This window comes from Crocuta crocuta, unplaced genomic scaffold, assembly GCF_008692635.1.
Source record: "Crocuta crocuta isolate KB4526 unplaced genomic scaffold, BGI_CrCroc_1.0 scaffold26, whole genome shotgun sequence".
In the NCBI taxonomy this organism is placed as follows: Eukaryota; Metazoa; Chordata; class Mammalia; order Carnivora; family Hyaenidae; genus Crocuta; species Crocuta crocuta.
Window position 1 is genome coordinate 9,460,994 of NW_027532249.1, and position 22,252 is coordinate 9,483,245.

General features: G+C 40.9%; 1 protein-coding gene across 1 annotated transcript in view; it reads left to right on the forward strand.

Moving 5' to 3' along the window:
* The window catches only part of MYOM1 (myomesin 1), a 159,464-nt gene extending 144,756 nt beyond the window's left edge, over positions 1-14,708 (forward strand). Inside the window, exons 33-40 of the mRNA XM_077778191.1 lie at positions 430-517; positions 1,650-1,688; positions 1,779-1,884; positions 5,139-5,302; positions 7,481-7,517; positions 7,760-7,782; positions 10,308-10,363; positions 13,824-14,708. Coding sequence (XP_077634317.1) covers positions 430-517; positions 1,650-1,688; positions 1,779-1,884; positions 5,139-5,302; positions 7,481-7,517; positions 7,760-7,782; positions 10,308-10,363; positions 13,824-14,117 — 807 coding nt within the window. The 3' untranslated portion in view covers positions 14,118-14,708. The remainder of the gene's footprint in view (positions 1-429; positions 518-1,649; positions 1,689-1,778; positions 1,885-5,138; positions 5,303-7,480; positions 7,518-7,759; positions 7,783-10,307; positions 10,364-13,823) is intronic.
* Positions 14,709-22,252: the final 7,544 nt, after the last annotated feature.

Sequence of the window (22,252 nt, forward strand, 5' to 3'; positions counted from 1 at the left end):
TGTGTGGGGGGGGGGGGGGAGAGGGCAAGGCAATTAAGTGAATTCTTCTTGGTTTGCTCTTAAGCCTCATGATAACTTGTTCCCTGAACGTACAGAGACATCAGACGTAGTATTCATGTAAGTATAGGCTTTTACCTCCTTTTTGTCTAAAAAGACATATCTTTCAAATATATGTGATCATTAGTGTTTAATACAAAGGCAAAGTAAAGAATAAGGACCTCGTAGCCTTAGAGGGTGAAAAATCAGGACTGCAAGCTGGTCAAATGATGATGGACAGGTTCATTTGTGAACTCCTCATCACTCACATGGCCAATTGCTTGTTTAATGTTTGATTTGATGGCAGTCTATAAACCAGAGGACCTTAAGAATGCAAACATGTACTCTGAGGCTGCTATAAGCTACAATGCTGTGTATCCATTCCCCCCTTAGTTTTCTAAGAAAGATGCTGGGATTTATGAAGTTATCCTGAAAGACGACAGAGGAAAAGATAAGAGCAGATTGAAGCTTGTAGATGAAGGTCAGTCCACTAACTGCTGCGGTCCATTTTGTGTGTTCTGTTTACTGGTTACCACACTGGTGAGTGAGGCTGAGTGACAACTGAAGTCCTGCTGTTTTTGTCCACAGGTTTTGTTTTAATTGAAACTCCAGCAGAGTGAACTACTATTTTATTCAAAAATACTTCACTTTTAGTCTTCTTGGAAATCAAAAGTATACTTTTGATCTTCAGAGAATTTATAGTCCACAGTCTACTAGGGTCTGTTTTCAATATAAATCATCATTTTTGTTTCAACCCTATAAAAAATGTTCCAGGATCAAAACCTACTGTGAGGGGCACCTGGCTGGCTCAGTCAGAGGAGCATGTCTCTTAGTCTCAGGGTTGTAAGTTCAAGCCCCACGTTGGGTTTACTTTCTTAAAAAATGTACACTTTAAAAAATCTATGAAAAGCTTGTTGCCAAAAAGTCCACTCTTAAAAGGTGGCAAGAAAGATTTATGTATGAACTGTGAAGCTTCTCAGTTATTAGCAGAGCAAGAAAGCAATTTCCATTTCTGAGAGACTTCTAAGAACAAGTATACCATGATAACAAAGATCTACATGTGACCATCGAACTTCCAAGCGTGTTCTTGGACAAGATCTTTAGAAATACTACTAACAAACAGTGTGAGTTTGACTTTGATTTCACCTTCCTTCTGGTGGAGGCAAGACTAAATGTGCTTCTTGGCAAAAAGCATTATCAGGTGGAGAAATATCAGGGAGCATAGAAGGTTAATTCATTATGAGTTGATGGAACAGATGAGAAAACTCCCTCTTAAATAAAACTAAGAGTTCTTGGGACTTAAGAAGAAGAGAATCCTAAAGCCAAGAACCTTCCTGGAAATCTCACTGTGGCTTTCTCTAGAATGTACGGTTATTAAGAATGAGAGGGGGAACATATCAAAGTAAGAGCAGGGATCTTTTCAAAGTTGATACAAATTGAGGTATACATTCCCTCAAAGAGTACTTATTCTTAGTTGGTCAGCAAATTCACCTTGTGGCCAACACCCTTCACCAGGCAGGATAATGTTGAGAGCACATGCTACTAACAGATTGAGATTTGACCTTGGTGAGCATTTTTATGCTAAAGCTTTGTCTGTGAATCTCTATCCACAGCCTTTAAAGAGCTAATGACTGAAGTATGTAAGAGAATAGGTAAGTTAAAATTGCCTCCGCATGACAATGCTTCATTATGCTCCTGGTTAGGCTTACAGCTTTATGAAATATGCTGTTTTCCTCTTTCAGCTTTGTCTGCTACAGACCTGAAAATCCAGAGCACAGCTGAGGGTATCCGGCTGTACTCTTTTGTTACTTACTACCTGGATGATCTGAAAGTTAACTGGTCCCACAAGTAAGTAAATGGGAACTTAACTACCATGTAGAACCTTTTTCTCCCCTGTGTGTGTGTATGTGGGTGTGGGTGCAGGGCAGGGAGGGGGTGGCCTGGGGACAGGAGGAAGGCAACAGCAACCTTCTGTCCCTCAGTAGGGAGGCTTCTTACTTCTCAGGTCTGATGTTGATGCGTGTAGAACAGAAGCACCCCACAATTCCCTTAGGGCGAGGTTAGCACTTTCCCTCAACATATATGTGGAGAGGCCAGTAATGGCTAGACCACCTATTTTTGTGATTTGAGAACTATCATAATCCGTACACATCTCTATAATGCAACCTCCACCTCCAAACGGTTGACCTTGGGCTACCTCTGCTTTGCAGGACATCCAAAGCCAGATTTTGGTTCTTCCCTCTCTACACACAGCTAGCCCCTGCTATGGTCTAGAGCAAAACTGAAGCAGCACGCATCAAGAGGCACCAAATTTCCTGTTTTTTGAATGAATAGCCATTCACCAAAGAAACCTAATCCAGTGGAGTGCCTGAGTTTGCTGTTAGCATTAATAGCAGTCAGCATAGCTGGGCATTAGCTTGTTTCTCATCTACCCCTGGAAGGCTTTGGGGATTTGCGATAACTTTCAGAATGTTTGTTTGATTTAGACTGAGCCTGCAGATCTGTTCTAATCCCAGTCTCCTCTGTGGAGTTATAGGTGAACTCAAGTTCACCTCTGGGATTCTAAGAGTTGGAGAAGGTTTCTAAGTCAAACCAGATCCCCCATTATACTCTGGCCGTGACCTTAACCTCTGCCAGTCCTTGAAATTTCCTGAGCTAAAAGAGAACAGCAGCCCGGCTTAGACATCTGATGGGGTACAGCCACCTTCAGTCCACTCTTTGGATGTAGACCTCCTTAGGAGCCCCACTGGGCTGTAGGTCACTGTAGCATCCCTGGGAAGGGACACACAACAGTGTTTATCTTCCCTACAGTGGGTGTTTGTAACACGCTGGTCACTGCTCCAAGCCCTTTCCATGGATGAATTCAGTTCAAATTCATAACTCTAGGGAGCAAGTAATTCTCACTTAGTGAGGATTGGTGATGAGGAAGCTCAGGCTCTGGAGGTGGCTTGCCTGAGGTCACGCGGCTAAGTGGTAGAAGGAGAACTGAGCCCAAGGCAGCCTGGCTCCAGAGCCCCCTCATCCTGACCCTATTCTGTGTTCGAGTTGCCTTAAAAGTCTAGATTGAACATTTAACCAGAACTGGGTCCCACAAAACAGTCATTTGTGTTTTCTTTAAAATGACTGTACTATGATATAGAACACAGTTTTTATTTGTATTCTTATTCATTTCCTGGGTTCTTAAAAACACAAAGGGGGGATGGGGGTGGAAAGAGAAGTAAAATTACAATCTGAATGCCTGGGGTTTCATTCCTTTGTTCTATTTCTTTCAGAACACATTTTGGGAAAGTAAATAAGTTAAAATAGATCAAATTCTAGGAAATTCCTCTGTGACAGCTAGGACATTCTAATATATCAGTCTGAAGAATACGAGAAGATAAATTAACTAAGTCATCAATCAAAAGGATTTATATCATCTTTAAAAGAATTACTTGTTCAAAAAAAATAAAAGAACATTCAGTTTTGAGTAAACTGCTGTTAGACTAGCAAGACATAAACCTCTGATACTATTCAGTGTGGTCAGCTGAAGTTTTATGTACCCATGTACATAAAATCTATGAAAGATTCAGAAATCAAAGACTCATTGTCTTTACTGGCTTTATGTAAATATGTGGCATAACAGGAAGAAAACTTGAAATGGGCTTTAGTCTTGACTTTGCTCCTATCTTCCTTTGATTCATAGGCAAGTCATTTAATTTTCTGAAATGTCAGATTTCTCTCATATGAAATAGCAACAGTAATACCTGTTCTATCTCATAATACTGATGGACCCAATGAAAGCATGAAATTTATGGCACTTTATAAACCGCGAAGGGCTTTATGATTGTAAGGTATTATTATGCATGTTGGTCAGAGATTAGAGAATTCAAACAGATTTATTATAGCAAAACAGAGGAGTATCTATCTTTCTAACTGTCTAGGACATATGTATTGCTCAGACTCGAGTCTGGGGGTGCAGATGGGCTCCGTTACTGTATATTTTATGGCAGTTTAACTTTTAATAGCTTTTAAAGAATGTAGTGTGTAAGAAAAATGTTGTGAATGTTTATTTGAAAGCTGAAACTATTTTAGTGTTGACTTTTGTTTTTCTGTTTTTAAAGTTCATTTTGTTTATTACACTACAAACATAACACATTGCTTGTTTTAGAAAATATACAGAATATCAAATCACATATTAGAAAGAGTTTATAATATGACATCTATAGTTTTCCTAGCCATTGAGTAAACTTTTCGGTGTACTTCCAGTCATTTCTCTATGCATAATTGTTGCTATCATTAAGTAGTTTTGTGCCTTTATTTTCTTATTTCCTCTTGTGTTTACAAGCTCTTCATAAAGTTTCTTTTAGCATCATTCAGAGTACATCTACCCCTACCTCTCTCTTTCCTCATTTATAACAGTAACATTTCTAGCCCATCAGATCACAAAGCAAAGGGTTCTATTTGCTTTCATTCTCTTGGAAAGAATGCAGTGTAGTATCTGCTCATGAACTTACTATAGAATTTAGAGAAACTCATGTTCAGGGACAGAGAAAGTGCCTCATTCATTTTGGCAGAGACTCTGCTTTTCATTTACTCTTGGCCTTACTACCAAGTACATATTTCCATATGTTTTAAATAGCTTTGTAACCACATATATGTCAATAGATTTCAGCCACAGATGAACCTCCTGAAGTCTGTTTTTAATTAGTTTGTAAAATCTGACTTATAGCCATAGACCATCTGCAAGAAATATGCGGTAATATAATATGGAGTTTGGCCTTTTTGCTTTAAAGAGTCCCTTAGTCCTATAAATAAACCCAAGCAAAAGCAAAGATCATTAATGCCACTGAGAAATATTGGTGTTGCAATCTGCTAGGGCCCAAGACTGCTGTTGGGAGTTAAATGTACAGATTGTCAGACCCCTACCCTCACCCCCACCCTCGGCCTTAGAATCCAACTTCTGTGATGCAGGGCTGGTAATTTTTCTGAAGCAGAACATATGTGGATCCCATGTTGTTTGAAAGCCTGTAAAACTCTATAGTGAGATCTTCAAGAAAGAGACAGAGTAAAAATGAGCTCTGGATGAAAGCAAACAATAACAGTGTTTTCTTTGATATGAACAGCGGGACTGCTATTAAGTACACAGACAGACTTAAGAGTGGGGTCACCGGGGAGCAGATCTGGCTGCAAATCAATGAACCCACTCCAAATGACAAAGGGAAATATGTAATGGAGCTCTTTGATGGCAAAACTGGACACCAGAAGACAGTGGATCTTTCTGGACAAGGTAAATGGATATTTTACAGATTAGAAACTCCTGAGGAGGGAGGGCTTTTAAAAAAGAATGAAGGGTGACAAGAGGCCATTACATTTGACTATTGAAAGATGATTGGAGATTTCAGTCAAGTAGTTTAAATTTAGCATGGTGGTAGAAGAAAGAATTCAGTGGGTCTTGGAGTATCAATGAAAAGTATAAAGTGGAGACAATAAGCATGGAAAGGAAGGATTACCTTTTCAAGATGCTTACAAAGAAGGGCAAGTTGATTTACAATCACTTAAACAAGAATGATCACTGAAAAAGAATCTTGTTATGGTGATTGACATTTGAGCATATTTAATAGAGTTTAAGAAATCAGTTGAGCTGGGAAGGATTGAAGATGGGAGTGGCGAGGAATAACCAATGTATCAGTATTCTAAAGAATGGAAGGCTTGAGATCTAGGGCTGAGGCAAAGGCGTTGACTTTGGAAAGAGCAGGGATCCCTTTTCTTCAGAAACCAGAGGAGGGTAAATGTGAATCAGCAAAGATCAATATTAAGGAGAAGAGAAGAAAGTTGGAAAAGTTGGGTCCTTATGGCCTCAGATTTCTTGGTCATCTGCTGAGAGATGGGAGCATCTGGAGAGAAAAGGAAACAGGAGCAGGAAGTAATAAGAGATGTGGACAAACACAGATGAGAAGTAACATACAACTATCAACCACAAGTCAAATGACTAAAAGAGGTGGAAGAAGAAAGTGTGTTTTTGGCATGCACCTGCAGCTCTTCATCTGTCAGCCCCAATGTCTTGGAAGCCACAGGGTCAGGATGTCCTGCCCTCAGGCTTGTAGTGTGTAGCTTACTTATCACCATCCTTGCCTCCAGCTCTTCCTTCAAGGACTTGGGATTCTGCCTTGGGCGGTTCCTTCCACTGCTCCTGTCTAGCTTCTACCTGACATTTCTCAAGGAGACTGTGGACTTTTTCTTCCACTTCTTCATGTACTAAAAGTGCGATCTAAATATCCCAGAACTCTTAGTGTTTTGAATCCTTAGAGAGTAGATTCACAATTCAAAACACAGCCTTTTCAGTCCTGCCTTGAGTTATTTTGTGCTGACTCCCCTTACCCTTACTCCCCACCACCCACCCATTTGGACTGGAAAGATTCAAATGGGAGTGGCTGCCCCCCAGCCCCCGCTGTGCCTGAGTCACACACTGCAGTGACAGGGGATCTCTTGTACAATCCTCTGACATTTTGAAACACAACAGAAAATGAGAAACAGGAAGGGAGTGGATAAATTTAAAACCTAAAAAACTTTTTCTTTTAGTCTCTAGCCTACCAAAGCAGATTGGTTCAGGGATGCCCATCTCTCAGTGTAGTGTGGGCAAAAGGAAGAGTACTGAACGCCTAGCCAGGCCTAGCCTAGCTGGCCTACCTCCCCAGACTTGAGCCCTGACTTTGTGCTATTCTTCCATCCATAAAAGCTGGGGGGATGGACTAGTATTATGTAAATACTTTCTAGACATAAAATATTATGGTTCCCAGACCACAGAGGAGCTTAAAGAAGAGATGAGAGAGATTTCAAAATAAAGCTGCCTTTTCACCTGGAGCATTCCAAGTGGCTTGCTCTGCAGGCTCAGGGGGGGAGAAGAGATTTTAGAACAGAGTAGCTCTCATTTCCTCATCTCACTGTCTTTTATCTCGGCTCCTGGCCAGCGCAGAAGCTTTGCTTTGGGCCCACACTGGCAAGCACTGTGAGTGTAATAGTTCCCGTGCCCTTTCACACAGATAAGACGGGCCAGACTGTGCAACATGGAAACATTTAATTGTCCAGCTAGGAAGCTGTGACGTACATGTGGGATGATCTAATAACGGAAAAGCCTTTTTGATGTTCAGGATGCTTAGCCACCTTTATTACTATTTTATCTTTGGCAGAGCGAATCTTTGCCTTTCTGTTTGAAAGGACCGTCTCTCCACTGAATTGGGAGCTTCTAAAATCCACTACTTCATCTTTTCTACCTAGAAAGTATTTGCTTCCCCTGTGAGTCCATCAAGTTGTAGAGTAAAGGAGGCATAGTCTTATTCAAAGTCAGCTTAGTCATGTCTGGACTGATCACACTGACCTCAGGCTGTGAATTTTAACCCACTCCTGTTGTGTCATCAGTTCTGGGTGAGAACATTCTAACTTCTCTTTTTTTTTTTTTCTCTTAAAGCATATGATGAAGCCTTTGCTGAATTCCAGAGATTAAAGTAAGTCCCTTGCCATATGCATGCACTGATTTCTCTGGAACATGGTGTGCTGCTCCCCCATCTGAGGGCTAGAGAGGGTCTTTCATTTTGGCAAATACCTCAAAGCAGCACTTCCCACTGCTTTGCTGAGCAGCATAATGTCTCCAAGGCAATGAAATGCAGTCCAGGTTTCGCTACTTTGAAGTAACACTAAAACAAAATTCTTCTTTGTTTTCATGTTTGTTCCCGTCTCTCAACCACAGACAAGCTGCCATTGCCGAGAAAAGTAAGTAAAAGCCCCTTCCCATTTATTCCTGGCATGGTTTCAAAACATAACTTTCATTTGTTTATTGTGACTGCAGATGGAGAAGAATGAAAATGGTTTCTTTCTTCTTTTTAATCTTCTACATGTGTTTTCATTTAGTCTCTTGAGTAAGAATGTCTGTGAAAAGAAGGTCTCAGGTTATATTTTAAAACTGTCAGCTCTTGACTTGAGCTAACCACCCAGGTGTCCTGAGAAATCGCTGGGCACAAATTACACAGGTTGTTAATCACTTGCAGCAGGCACAATGTGTCAGAAAAATTTATATAAAATTTATATTAAAGAAAAGAAGAAATAAGAAACTTTGTGGGACCCCTGGGTGGCTCAGTCGGTTTAGTGCCTGACTCTTGATTTTGGGTCAGGTCATGATCTCACCGTCTGTGAGATCAAGGCCGTGTCAAGCTATGTGCTGATGGCGTGGAGCCTGCTTGGGATTCTCTCTTTCCTTCTCTCTCTGCCTCTCCCATGCTCATGCTCTCTCTTTCAAAATAAATAAATAAACTTAAAAAAAATTTGTTTAATAAAAAAGAAACTGTACATTTGGCATCAGGTAAATCACTAACACTGGTCCCCCAACAAATTCTCCTGTATTTTCTAAGAGTCTTTGTAGGATAAAAGATGCCAAATAAGGCCTTCTTGAGTACTTCACAGTCTGGGTGAACAAATGCCAAACTGCCAACTGTCTGTGTACCCAGAAATGTGCTCACTACTAACTTCAGTCAACTGTTTGCCTCACACATGGAGATTTCTAGAACTCCCAATCTTTTAGGATTCCAGAGATTGGGGACTAATTATCATAATCATGCAGGTTCTCTCTGAGTGTGTGAAGCAACAATTTGAAAACTGTTGAGGGTTAAAATTGTAGAGTCAGTCCTGAGCTGGAACGGAAGGGAACCAGTAGGGGAATGAGAAATGAAGTCATCTGCCAGCCTCTCAGTGGCTCCAGGTCATTCAGGATGACCTTGCACTGCTTCTGGCCTCCTTCCTGCTCTTTTGCCCTCCCTGCTCTCCTGCTGGGTTTGTAGGGCTGCTGCAGATGCGGACACCAGTACTGGCACTGGGGCCCACCGGCGCAGTGCAGCGCCAGAGGGGAGCACTTCTTGTTGGTGCCCAGCTTGCCCCTCCTGCTCTGGTACACAAGCACAGGCAAATCCAGTGTCCACAGTTGATGGCTACTCCCCATTCTCAAACTGTGGTGGACACCACCCCCCCTCCAGTTCATGAACTCTTTCTGAAATTTCTGTATCAAAGCAGTTGGGAGCTGGAAGAGACTTTAGTGCTCTTCTAGCCTTTTGTAAGTTGTGGGAGGCTTCATTCAAACACCATCTGTGTGGAAGATATCTTAACCCAAATGGGTAAAAGCTGTTAGCTTCATTGAATTGAGGTTGGGGTCCGAGCTCCCTGACTCAGTGCCCCTCCTCAGAGGGCCCCCAGAGGAATCCCACAGACACTGTGGAGCAGAGCTGGGTAACTTCATGTCCACAGGTGTAACGCAACCCTTCCCCCATTCCACAGATTAGGAGACTGGGGTCCACACAGGTGCCTTGCCTGATACCACATAGGGTGGTGCGGGAGCCAGATGATGAACCTAACTTACAAGTGTTGCAAGAAGGTGCAATGGAATCAGCAGGAGAAAGCAGTCAAGATTCAAGACTCATTCAAAGCTTTAGTCTTCTAACTTGGGATCTAGATCACACATTAATTGAAGTAGACCTAAAATTGAGAGGGTGCTGGCTGGCCACTGCTTTAGTGCCAAACAGTGTCCCTTTGAGCAGATTATAGAAAGCTGTCCTTCCCTGGGGCTGAGCCAGTCACATCCAGAGCACAGGGCTTAGTGGGGACGGTGGGGGGTGGGCAAGAGGTCAGCTCTGGATTTCATCACCCTTCCCACACCTTGTCCCCTCAGCTGGGGGCCCTTGTACTCGTGGCCATAGATAGTAGCCCTACTTACCAAGAACTACTAGGAGACAAGAAAGAAAAGCTCTCTAGAAAAGTCCGTAAAGAAAGCCCACAATCTGCACAAGCCTCCAGATCTCATGGCATATAGCCTCCAATTATGCAACCTTTTTTTTTTTTTTTTTTTAAATCATAGGGAAGCCCATAAAGGAGGTTAAGCAGACTTGGAGGCTGTCTATAGAGATCTGCTCTGCCTCCTTGAGCTGAGCCCTACTGAGCTGCAGAAGGGCCAGGGCTGAAAATAGCTGTGAAAATTATAGAGCAGGTCTTGATGCCACAAAGTCATCTCAAGCTGATAATTTAGGTACAGATAGAGGCGCCCACGAACACAAAATATCTGTATGAGGAAGGATTGTTATCCTAAATCACTGCATCATTTTCTTATCTTGCATATTAAAAACCTGTATAAAACAATTGTAAGGAGAAGGAAACTAAATAGGAAAGTTAGCTCCCTGGGGTGGTTTTGTGCATGTGATCACCAATCACCGGTGCTTGTCATTTCAGTGATTAACCAGAAATGCCTCTGCTTGCAGATCGTGCCCGAGTGCTGGGTGGTCTCCCAGATGTGGTCACCATCCAGGAAGGCAAGGTAAGCAGGGAGCACTCCTGTCCTCACGTCTTCCACACTAGCAATGGGTTCCAGTGGCCCAGACTTTGTGCTAAGAAAGCCCCTACCACAGCTGCCCCTACCATGGCTGCTTAGGCCTCATTTCAGAATAGCCCAATTCAAAGTACAAAACACAGTCTGTTTTCCAGTCATCTTAATGTTTTGTAGGCCGAGGATCAGGATACAAGTTCTGCTTATTTGGGCACATGGAGACCACAGAGTCTCTTTCTAGAGGTGCCCTTTCATGTCATGAGAAGCAAAAAATGTTCAATCACAACTATAAGACAAACATAAGTGAAGAAAGATGTGACGTCTAATACCTAGTGGAAAATGGGCTGTCCTGTTAAATACTTCACCTCTGAAAGGAAACATGCTGTTCTGCACATTTCTATTGGCTCTATTTCTGTTGAAAGCTGATTTCTTTCCATTTAACTTTAAACTGATATTTCCTGGCTCTGTAATCATCTCTCTGAAAGGCAATGAATATAATTTCTAAACTGGAGTCATTCTCTTCATTCCTATGTTTCACAAGACAAATTTAAGGAGTGCCTGAGTGGCAGGGTCAGTAAAGTTTCTGATTTCAGCTCAGGTCATGATCTCATGGTTCGTGGGTTTGAGCCCCGTGTTGGGCTCTGTACTGACAGTGCAGAGCCTGGAGCCTCCTTTGGATTCTGTGTCTCCCTCTCTTTGTTCCTCCCCCATTCATGCTCTGTCTCTCTGTCTCTCTCTCAAAAATAAAATAAACATTTAAAAAAAGATAAATTTAATAAGCCAGCCACAGGGAAGGGGTACCTGCAGTGGAACAAAACCTTCTCCCACTCAGAAGCACAATGAAGACATTTGGTAGGTAGACTAGGGATAAAACAAGGCATGTGGAAAGGCTTTAGTGAAAGGCAGTTTTCATCCAGTTCAATTTCTTTACGGGTAGAATATATGACCACAGCTGACTTTAAGCTCAACCACTGCAGGGTTGCAATTTTTCATGTTCCTCATCTAATGGGGTTCAAAATATTTAGCTCACTGGGTTGTAGTGAGAACTAAGAGAGAGAGTGTATATGAAAGTGCTTTGTGATCTATAATGGAAATAAATCTAAAGTATGGATAATAGTTTTCCATGACACCTAAGGTATTTGAGGGTTTGGTTTGGTTTTGTTAGAAGTTTTAACCCCCAAGGAGTGTCTGGCTGACTCAGTCGGTAGAGATAAAACTCTTGATCTCAGTCAGGGTCATGAGTTTAAGTCCCATGTTGGGCATGGAGCCTATTTAAAAAAAAAAACAAACAAACCCTAAGTAATCAATTTCCAAAATCATGTGCCTGGTCCACTTAGATAAGTTTAATGACAATAGCTTGACTATTTTTCTTGCTGAAATGTGTTTTTAGAATAATTCAGTAAGAAATGTTAATTAACCATGGAAAGGAAACCAGTTTATTGATCTCCTGCTTTTAAACAATATTCTTATAGAAGAGATAATAAGTGATCATCTAAGACCTTTTAGAGAAGAATATCCTTTTCCCTGTATATTGTGAGCCCTAGTTCTTTTTCTTATAATTTCTGGATTTCAGTAAGAAAAAAAAATGCAAGAACGGAAGTTAAAATGTGAAGTAAATTCAACATTGTTTTGGCCATCAGAGAAATGCAAATTAAAACCACAAAGCAATATCATAACACACTTATCAGAACCGCTAAAATAAAAACAGTGACAACAACAAACACTGCTAAGGATGCAGAGAAACAAAATCACTCATACAGTGCTGGTGGAAATGTAAACCAAGACTGTACAACCACTCAGGAAAACAGACAATTTCTCAAAAGTGAAACATGCATTTACCATTGGACCTAGTAGTTGCACTCCTCAGCATTTATCATAAATTATCATAAAGAAATATCATAAAATTAAGCTCACATAAAAACTTGTATACAGATGTTCAGTAGCTGCTTTAGTCATAATAGCCCCAAACTGGAAACAGCCCAGATGACCTTTATAGCCACACACACACACACACACACACACACACACACACACACTCATATCATGGCACACTATTGACCCACCAAATGGGACAAACTACTGATATCTGCAATAACGTGGATGAATCTGCAACGAATTGTGCCAGGTAGAAAAGACAGTCTCAAATGGTTACATACTATACGACACTATTTATATAATGCTTTGGAAAATTCCATTTTAGAAATGGAAAACAGATTGGTGGTTGCCAGCAGTTGGAAATGAGATTGGGAGGTTGGAGGCAGGGGAGTGGATGTGGGTATAAAGGGCAAGAGGAGAAATCCTTGTGGTGATGGAAATGTTCTCTGTCTTGACTGAGGGGCTAGATACATGGACCTAGACAAGTGACAGAGTTGAATAGAATCACACACAGGCAAACACCAACGAGAACAAGCCAACCTGGCGAAATCTGAATAAGAACAATGGATTGCATCACTGTCAATGTACTGGTTGTGTTATTACACTATCATTGTGTAAAATGTTATTATTGGGAGAAACTCGGTTAGGACACATGAGATCTCTCTATTAATTTTACAACTGTTTATGAATCTACACTTACTCTTAAGCTTTCTTTTTTAAATTTATTTTTAATGTTTATTTTATTTTTGAGAGACAGAGACAGTGTATGAGCAGGGGCGAGGCAGAGAGAGAGGGAGATACAGAATCTGAAGCAGGCTCCAGGCTCTGAGCTGTCAGCACAGACCCTGATGTGGGGCCTGAACTCACAAACTGTGAGATCATGACCTGAGCCGAAGTCGGATGCTTAACTGACTGAGCCACCCAGGTGCCCCTACTCTTAAATTTTCAACAAAAAATTGTGGTAAAGTAAAACTATAGGCCTAAACATTGATCTCTTAAAAATAAGAGGGTTTCCGCACAGATGGTAGGATAATAAGATACCAGGAAATAGGAATACATTTTGGTAGAGCACCTTTACAACTACAACAGACTGGGGGGCGTTGGGGGGAGAAATAAAATGAGGAAGGTGGAAGCTGAAAATCAGTCCCATTATCTGAAACAGCTGTTATGATTCTGCTGCCGGGCGCTGTGAGGCAGACAAAATGCAAAGTGAGCAGGTGGTAATTATGACAATGAGATTTCTCTACTGAGACAGGGTCCAAATACCACATGAGGACAAAAGGCATATCTATGCGTTTATGAAAGCAAGAGCACAGATGGGAACTGGAAACAAACCCCTTCGTGTCGTTCTGATGATAAGTGCTCCCAAAGCCAGAAGGCCAAGGCCCTACAGAAGCCTATTCAGGACTGAAGTCAAAGTGTAATCCACACAGGTGCACACAGCACATAACTCCACCCGTCATTCCATGGGTTTTATATTTATCTTCCTTCGGGTCCTGCCAGACCACCAGATTCTTGAAATTGGATTACTGTTACCTAATACATTTCATTCCTGCTAATAAAACCTGTTTTGCAGGCGCTTAATCTCACCTGCATGGTGTGGGGTGACCCGACTCCAGAGGTCTCCTGGCTGAAGAACGAGAAGCCTCTGGTCACAGACGACCACTGCAGCGTCAAGTTTGAGGCTGGCAAGACTGCCTACTTCAGCATCACTGGGGTGAGCACCTCCGACTCCGGCAAATATGGGCTGGTTGTGAAGAACAAGTATGGCTCAGAGATAAGCGACTTCACTATCAGTGTGTTCATCCCAGAGGAGGAGGCGAGGAAGACCACTGAGCAGCCCCAGAAAGGCAACAAGAAGTCCAAGTGACGGGAAACCGCCGGGAGTGTGTGCCAGGGCAACGGCACTGAGCTGCCCTGAGTTACTTGTGTGCAAATGGCTTGAGTTAAGTGTAAGGACATCTTCATGCTTTCTACTCCCTATTTTTGTGCTGGCTTGGGGGAAAATTGCGAAATCTTTTATTCCCATAAAAAAGTATCAACTAACAACATTTTAATAGTTTTTCTTTATCTACAAATTCTGTGTTAAGAAAATACCACTGGTAGCACAAACATTAGGAAATGGTTTTAAGGAAAAGGCCAGAATGAAAGTCAGAGGGATGTTGAACGATGGTCAGAGAGCAGACAATGTGTAGTGGAGCAGGGTTTGGACTTGGCTAGACTTTCCCCGGTGAATTCTCATGGGTCACAATCATACTTCAGCATCCTGTCAAGATGGGGATGAGTTGTTAAGCCAACCAGTATGTTTTGTGTGTTGTTATGATAGTGACATGCATTTCTATTGGCAGTCTTGTGTTTTGGAGCCTCCTTGGTATTAATAAACAGTCCTCACACCTCTCCTCTTCCCCATCAGTGTTTCTCTCATTCTTCCTGTTTGGCTGCTCAGTTGGGTGGTCTCTGCTGCATCCTTCTCACTGCTTCTTATAGCACATCTTCTGATGTAAATTCCTTTTGGTTCAAGTGGTATCTTCACAGCATTGTCAAGGTCACTTAAGGTTCCAGGGTGTATAATTGCCCTCTCACTGTACATCTGGTGGCTTACTGTACAATCAAGTTGACTCCATTGTTAAGATATCCAGAGTAATTGCATGTAATGTGTCAATTAAGGATAAGAAGGTGGTGTGGGAGTCTAGTGCCAAAATTGGTGAATAAGGGTGCACAGCTGAGAAGAAAAGAACCCTGATTCTGAGTTCAGAGAACTGCCAGTTTTGGAGCCTGCCCCTCTTTTCAGGGCTTCCTGGCAGACAGCATTATGCTTTAGGAAATTTGACTCTTCCTCCATCTCTACCCCACAGCCACCTCCACCACACACATACACACTCACACTCGTGCTCACTCACACACTGCTGGAGGAAAACAGTAATGGTAGTAAAAGGAAGCTTCCCCTCTCCATCCGCCTGCCAAAGGTCAAGGACGGGACAACAGACTCCCTTATAAGTCTGGAGGTACACCTACACGTCTTTTCCTTGGCAACATTCAGGACTGGAAATTGCCCCTCATCTGACTGTTGCTGATTCCCTCTTGCAGCCAAGTGCTCCCTGCCGCTGCTGTGACATTGAACGCCAGGCAGCAGAGAGATGCTGTGCTCTCCCTAACAGGCATGGCAAGTTGATGAGCTTCCCAAGGGACAAAGGGACACTGCCAAGGGCATCTGACCTTGTGTAGTCTGAAGCTTTCCCTCCTTCAGCAAGACGGCTCTCTCTGGACAAGAGGACTGAAGGAAAGTGGACACCAGTGGGGGAGCCGGAGAGATGAGAAAGGAGTAAAGCAGGGGCAGTTCAGCATGCAAGGGAGGTATGCAGGTGAGAGACCCAAAGTCTCTCCTCCACACCCCAAATGTCCCCCTCATGAGAACAAGCAGCAAAGTCACCAGTGTTGGGGGAAGGGAAGGAGGGAGGTGTGCACCTGCTCCCCCCACCCCTACCCCAGTTCCAGTCCACTGGAGCCCAGACCAGAGAGAAAACAAGAAAGATGTTGAATCCAATGAAAACAGAACTTTAAAGCTGTGAGTCCTGAGTTCTGAAATTATGTGAAAATTTGGGAAATCAAGTGTGCGTCACCAGGATCCCTGCCATCCAGTCTAGAGGGACTTGATGGAAGAAGGTGGCATGGAGGGAGAGAAGTGGCTTTCTTATTCATAGCTCTATAAGTTGAGACTTCTCAACAGAATGGTTATAAGAATTATTTCAGCCATTGTAACAACAAAGCTAAATCAACTATGTTTTGATGTGATGGTTTATGTAAAAAGTCTCTGTTTCTACAGGGGAAAATAGAACGAAAGTGTAGATCTATCAATTTAATGATGCTGAAAGTGTTTCTAACTCATGAGAACTCATGGGTATATGACCTGCTAAATGTGAGTTACTGGTACACAAAGGATTATATTGAAGCATAAAAAAAAACTATTCAGAATTTTGTTTTATAAAATTAATATTTATTCTATTAAAGTATAAATTTAAAAATCTGGTTCTTCCTAAATCCTTGAAGGTTAGCTTTAAATCCTGTTTTTCTGTTTAAAAATTCCAGCCATTGAAAGATTTAAGGGTGCTTTAATAGTATAACTGAATTCCCTTTAACTTGTTAAACTGTTTTTGTAAATTAGTATATTTGCTTTCAACTTTAGGTACTACTGTTGTCTGACTTAACAAACAAAAACTTTCCAAAATCTTAAATAACCTTAATTATCTATGAAACTGAGTATATAGATGTGGAAGATTTGGGGTTCTCTTAAATGTTCTCATTTGGTGTATAAACTTAACTAATAAATCTTCCACATAAAATCACAACCAGTTAAGCATTTTAAGTTAAAATCATAAAGCTGAGCTCTTACTGGGATAAATTATCTAAAACATCACAAGTACCTAAAAATCAAATATGCCCAGATGCCATAATGCAAAAATATTAAATCTACCTGCATCAAGCCCCTCCAGCAAGAGACGTGGCTCCCATTGCTGGAGATGGGTAGCTGTACACCAAGATCCTGCACAAAGCTGGGGTACACAAAGGGTAGCTTAGTAAAAAAAAAAAAAAAAAAATGGGAATGGTAAAAATGCTACCAACTGACAACGGAGAAGCTATACGGAAGCTTGCCATCTGCCTGGGGGTGGTTCTGGGTAGAAAAACAGTTAATGGATTCCTCAGCCAGTACTGAATGCTTGTGGGGTCCAAATTTACAGCACCACATGGTGTAGGAATCTCAAGCCAAGAGTTCCCATAAAAATGGCCAATGCCTGGGGCCCTGGAGAAGCAAATGTAAAACTACACCACAAGGGACTTCTGTGTCTGCCCACAAAGGATTACTGTTATGGAAATTGTCCTCCTACCATAAACAACTAGAAAAACAGGCAAAATATATGGGGGGGAAACGGTTTAAAAAAGAGCACCAGCATGCAGACATAGAGGATTGTTATCCCTAAGAGAAAGAGAAAGAGAAATGAGAGACATGTGATTGCCTGGACGAGCGTTGCCCTGGACAGAGTGATCAGGCTGGCGTTCAGCTGATGGGAACCCAGACAGACCCTGCCAGTCTCCGTGAGCTGAAGGGGCAGAGACTGAAGTTCAAAGAGTCTGCAGTGGCTAGAATTTGTAGGGAAAATGGATGAGGAGAGAGCATTTCACAGAGGAGCAACTGTCCAGCTGTCCAGGGGTCTTTGCCTGAGCACTGCTCTGGGGGTGCTGGGGAAAGAGCCGCAGGGAAGCAGGAAACCAAGCAGTTCTTGGAGCTCACACAGGCTGGGACTAGTCCTCCCTCCCACCAGCCTGAATGAAAAGACTTTGTAATATGTGGAACTTCATAAGGGTCCTCAGAAATTTCTCACCTTAGAAGCAGGACTAAATTAACCTTACACCATAAGCCAATATGGACCCACCCTAACAAAGGGTAAAAGCAAGCCTCAAAAGGCTCAGATTATTATCTGTAATAATCTAATGGTGGGTCAGAATAAAGTGCAGCGGACTTTAAATGGATGCATTATCCAACAGTGTGAAATTCATTCTACAGGACAGTCAATAAAAAATCAGCAAGCAGGGGCGCCTGGGTGGCTTAGTCGGTTAAGCATCCGACTTTTGCTTAGGTCATGATCTCATGGTTCGTGGGTTCGAGCCCCACGTCGGGCTCTGTGCTGACAGCTCAGGGCCTGGAGCCTGTTTCCACTTCTGTGTGTCTCTCTCTCTCTGACCCTCCCCTGCTCATGCTGTCTCTCTCTCTCTCCTAGAAATAAATAAAACATTAAAAATTTTTTTAAAAAACCCTTATATTTAAAAAAAATCAGCAGACAAACCAAGAAACAGGAAAGTATGACTAAAAACCAGGAGAAAAGTACATTTAAGATAAATAAGGAGCGCTGGGGTGGCTCAGTCAGTCAAGTGTCTGACTTTGGCTCAAGTTATGATCTCATGGTTCGCGAGTTTGAGCTCCACGTCAGGCTCTGTCCTGACAGCTCAGAGCCTGGAGCCTGCTTTGGTTTCTGTGTCTTCCTCTCTCTCTCTCTGCCCCTTCCCTGTACACATGCTCGCGCGCTCTCTCTCTCTCTCTCTCTCAAAAATAAATAAACATTAAACATTTTAAAAAAGTAAGTCCTGGGGGATATAATGTATAGCATGGTGACTATAGTTAACAATACTGTATCATATATGTGAGAGTTGCTAAGAGAGTAGATCTTAAAAATTCTCATCACTTAAAAAAAAGTTTGTAACAGTGTGAGGTGATGGATGTTAACTGAACTTATTGTGGTAATCATTTCACAATATGTGCATATGTCTAATCATCATATTGTATATCTAAAGTAATACACAGTTATATGTCAGTTATAGCTCTAACACTGAAAAAAATACTTTATACACAAATATTATGGAAGTATGGAATAATTCAATATAAACTTAATATTATTTGAGCAGATAATGAAAATCCAAAATAAATTTTAGTAATTTTAACACTATGTAATCCCAGCAGCAAGTATAATCATAATATCAAGAAAACATACATAAGTGGCTTTTGAAATAGGATAAACTATGTGTGTATCAGTAATTTGTTGGTGGATTATAAGTATATATTGTGAAATGTCATTAGTATAATTTTATAATCATTAGCCTAAGTTAGCAAATCTCTATAATAAATATGTTAGCAGATCTCTAATAAAATAATACATCCTTCTGGAGGGGAGAAAAGAAGTAGCTTAATAAAAGCAAACCCAGAAATGACAGAGATAATAGAATTGGCAGGCATGGACTTTAAAACACCTATTATAACTACCTTCTGTATTTTCAAGAAACCAGAGGAAAGATAGAGTATATTAAGTAGAGACACAGAAGGCATGTCAATAAATTTGCTGGAGAACACTAGTAAAGATAGTATCTTAAATGCAGCCGGAGAGAAAAAGACATCATGCACAGAGGAATAAAAGTGAGAATAACAAAAGACTTCTCAGAAGAAACTATAGAAGCCAAAGGACCCTGGAGCAAAATTTTTTTTTTTTTAAGCAGATGAATAAACTACTTTTATTTTTTTATTTTTTTTTGGCTAATAATGGTTAATACCATTATTTTATTTTATTATTTTTTTTTTACAAATAGTTTATTGTCAAGTTGGTTTCCATATAACACCCGGTGTGGAGCAAAATCTTTAAAGTGCCGAATGCAAGACAAGCAAAAAACTCTCAACCTAGCATTCTCTACCTGCAGAAAATATTATTCAAAATTTAAGGCAACATGAAGACTTTACCCGACAAATTAAAGGTGAGAGATCTACCACCAGCAGAATGCTCTCTGCTCTCAGACTTTGGTCAATTNGAGCAAAATCTTTAAAGTGCCGAATGGAAGACAAGCAAAAAACTCTCAACCTAGCATTCTCTACCTGCAGAAAATATTATTCAAAATTTAAGGCAACATGAAGACTTTACCCGACAAATTAAAGGTGAGAGATCTACCACCAGCAGAATGCTCTCTGCTCTCAGATTTTGGTCAATTCAGGCACCCCCAGCTCATGAGCTTCCCCCAAAGTCCAGTTCCATCCACCATACTGTCTCAGGAGACGTGCGTCTTCCTCACGCACCCAGAAACAGGTGCCAACCAGGTGCCAACTCTGAAAACTGTAGAGGGAGAAGAAAAGCATTCATTGCTGGAGCAGAATCAAGAAATCTGAACTCCTCCGCTCAGGAGAAAGTTTCCGCAGTATTGAAAGTAAAGATGAAGAAATTATGGCAATGGGGAAAAAAATCTGTTTCCTTCTCAAAACTGAAGGAGATGGCAATCACCTATACCGTATGCCAATAAAAATATAAGCTATCATTTTTTTCTACTCATTCATTCATCAACAGTTATTGACTTGGCACTGGTCCGGTCCAGGGCCTGTTCCCCACAGGCCTCCCAGCAGGACAGGCTGAACCTCACTGGTGCAGACAGCATCCCTGGGCCTCTAAAATCCCTGCCTTCTCACCAGGTTTATGTCCAGTGACAGTGGAAAATCACAGGCAGCTTTGACCTCTGCACAGACTCTCCCGGAAGTCATGGAACTGAACTGGGGTGAGAATTGGTTTTTTCCATCTCACAGGATGGGAAATGAGGCAAGATGAGAGCTGCCCAGTGTGTGGGCAGCTAGGATCTGAGAACAAGAAAGAGGAGGAAGGAAAAGAGACTATTGTCTTCTATGCAGCAATTTCACATCTATAAGAAGTAGACTATTTTGTGTAAACACTTGTAATTGGACTTCTCAATTTTACATTTCTTCAGGCTTTTATATTAATTTTGTTTCTTACCTAGGCTATGTCATCGTTATTAACATTTCAAAAGCTTGCTGCACACTTCTAGTGCTATGTTAAAGAAGGCTGTTGCCTTAAAGTATGAGGCATCAAAGAAATAGAAAAGCTGTAAGTAAATATATAATGTACTGTCGTATTTTTATTTAATACGTGTTATATAACAATTTATTACTATTGTAGCTAGAGTGATAAAAGAAACCTTATTTGTATTTTAAAATATGATCATGCTCAAATACTCTGCCTTATGAAACAGAGACATTTGGATGCCCCTAGTTCTGCTAAAATCTGAGTCCATGACATTCAACAACTTTTATGAAGTAGAAGCAGATTGATCTCTGGTAGAGCAGAGATGCCGAGCCATTTGAATACTTTAAATTTAAATCTAAATATTTTCTACTTTAATAATATGAAACTAAAATAAAGGGAAAAGTTTATCACCACAAGGCAGAAGATATTCAGTAAGTGTTCAGATCTCTGTTGATAAATAAAGAAAAATAAGTCAAGGTACTAGGAAAAGTTAAAAATCTTGAAACATATTACTTTAAATGTTATTATTTTAGTGATATGGTATAGAGATATAGCTGTATATTATTATCATTGTATTGTATGTTATATAGAGATATACTATATTTATATATTATGTGTTATTTAGAGATACAGTTGCATATTATAGTTGTATTATACTGTATTATAGTTTATATTTTAGAGATATACACATGATAAAGATTAGGGGACTTGAAATCTCAAAAAATTGCATAAGTACCTTAAACTAGTAAGACATTTGGAACTCTTCCTCATTTCTGTGGAACTACATTTACAAAAATGCAGTGTGTCTCTTGACGACACAGGAAGTTTGTTACAAAGACATCATTCAAAACAAAAGTCAAACTCTGAGAACTCCATTTAAAATGAAGTAGAAAAAAATTCAGAAAGTGACTACTTTTGTAGCCCTTATCTCATGTAGAAGTCAGGTGAGTCACTGAAAATTTTAAAAAGAAATTCTAACCCAAGTCACTGTGGACCTCTTTTGTGGGTCCTTGAGAATTCCATGTCATTTTTCTCTCTGCTAAAAGTATCCATCTGCCTGTATAAAGGCATACATTAATTCCATGGCTCTTCCGCCCAGGTTTTCAACATGCTCACCTTCAGTAGCTAGCAAAAGTTTCACTAAGCATGTACTGTCTTCCAATAAGTCAATTATTGATCAGAGATTTTTGGGAACTTCTCAATACTTGACTTCAAGTGTGAAGCATAGGTCAGTTGGGCGGTCATTGTTAGCACTCATGTTTTCTTCCAACAAGTATTCAGAGCAAAGACTGAGAGGATATGAAGGTGAATCAGATGGAGATTTACCTTAGATGCTTATGCCTAACTGAGGAGATGGCAGGAACATGAAGAACCCTTATAAGCAACGAGTTCACAAGGAAAATACAGACAGCAGGCTGTTGTCTGAGTTCAGACGAGGGGTGTAAATATTGATAGGAGGATGAAGCAGAAGAAAGTAAAAAGAACAAAAATCAGTATTGAAAAATGGATATTTTGTCTGAAATTAAAGATAAGTAGTGAAGCTCCCTATATGAGCAGAAAAAGTAAAAACTAAATCCACATTTTGACCTCTCAGAACAAAATTCAGGAAGAATATCAAAGACAAAGGGAAAATATTAGAGTTCCCTGTGCGAGTAAGGCTGAG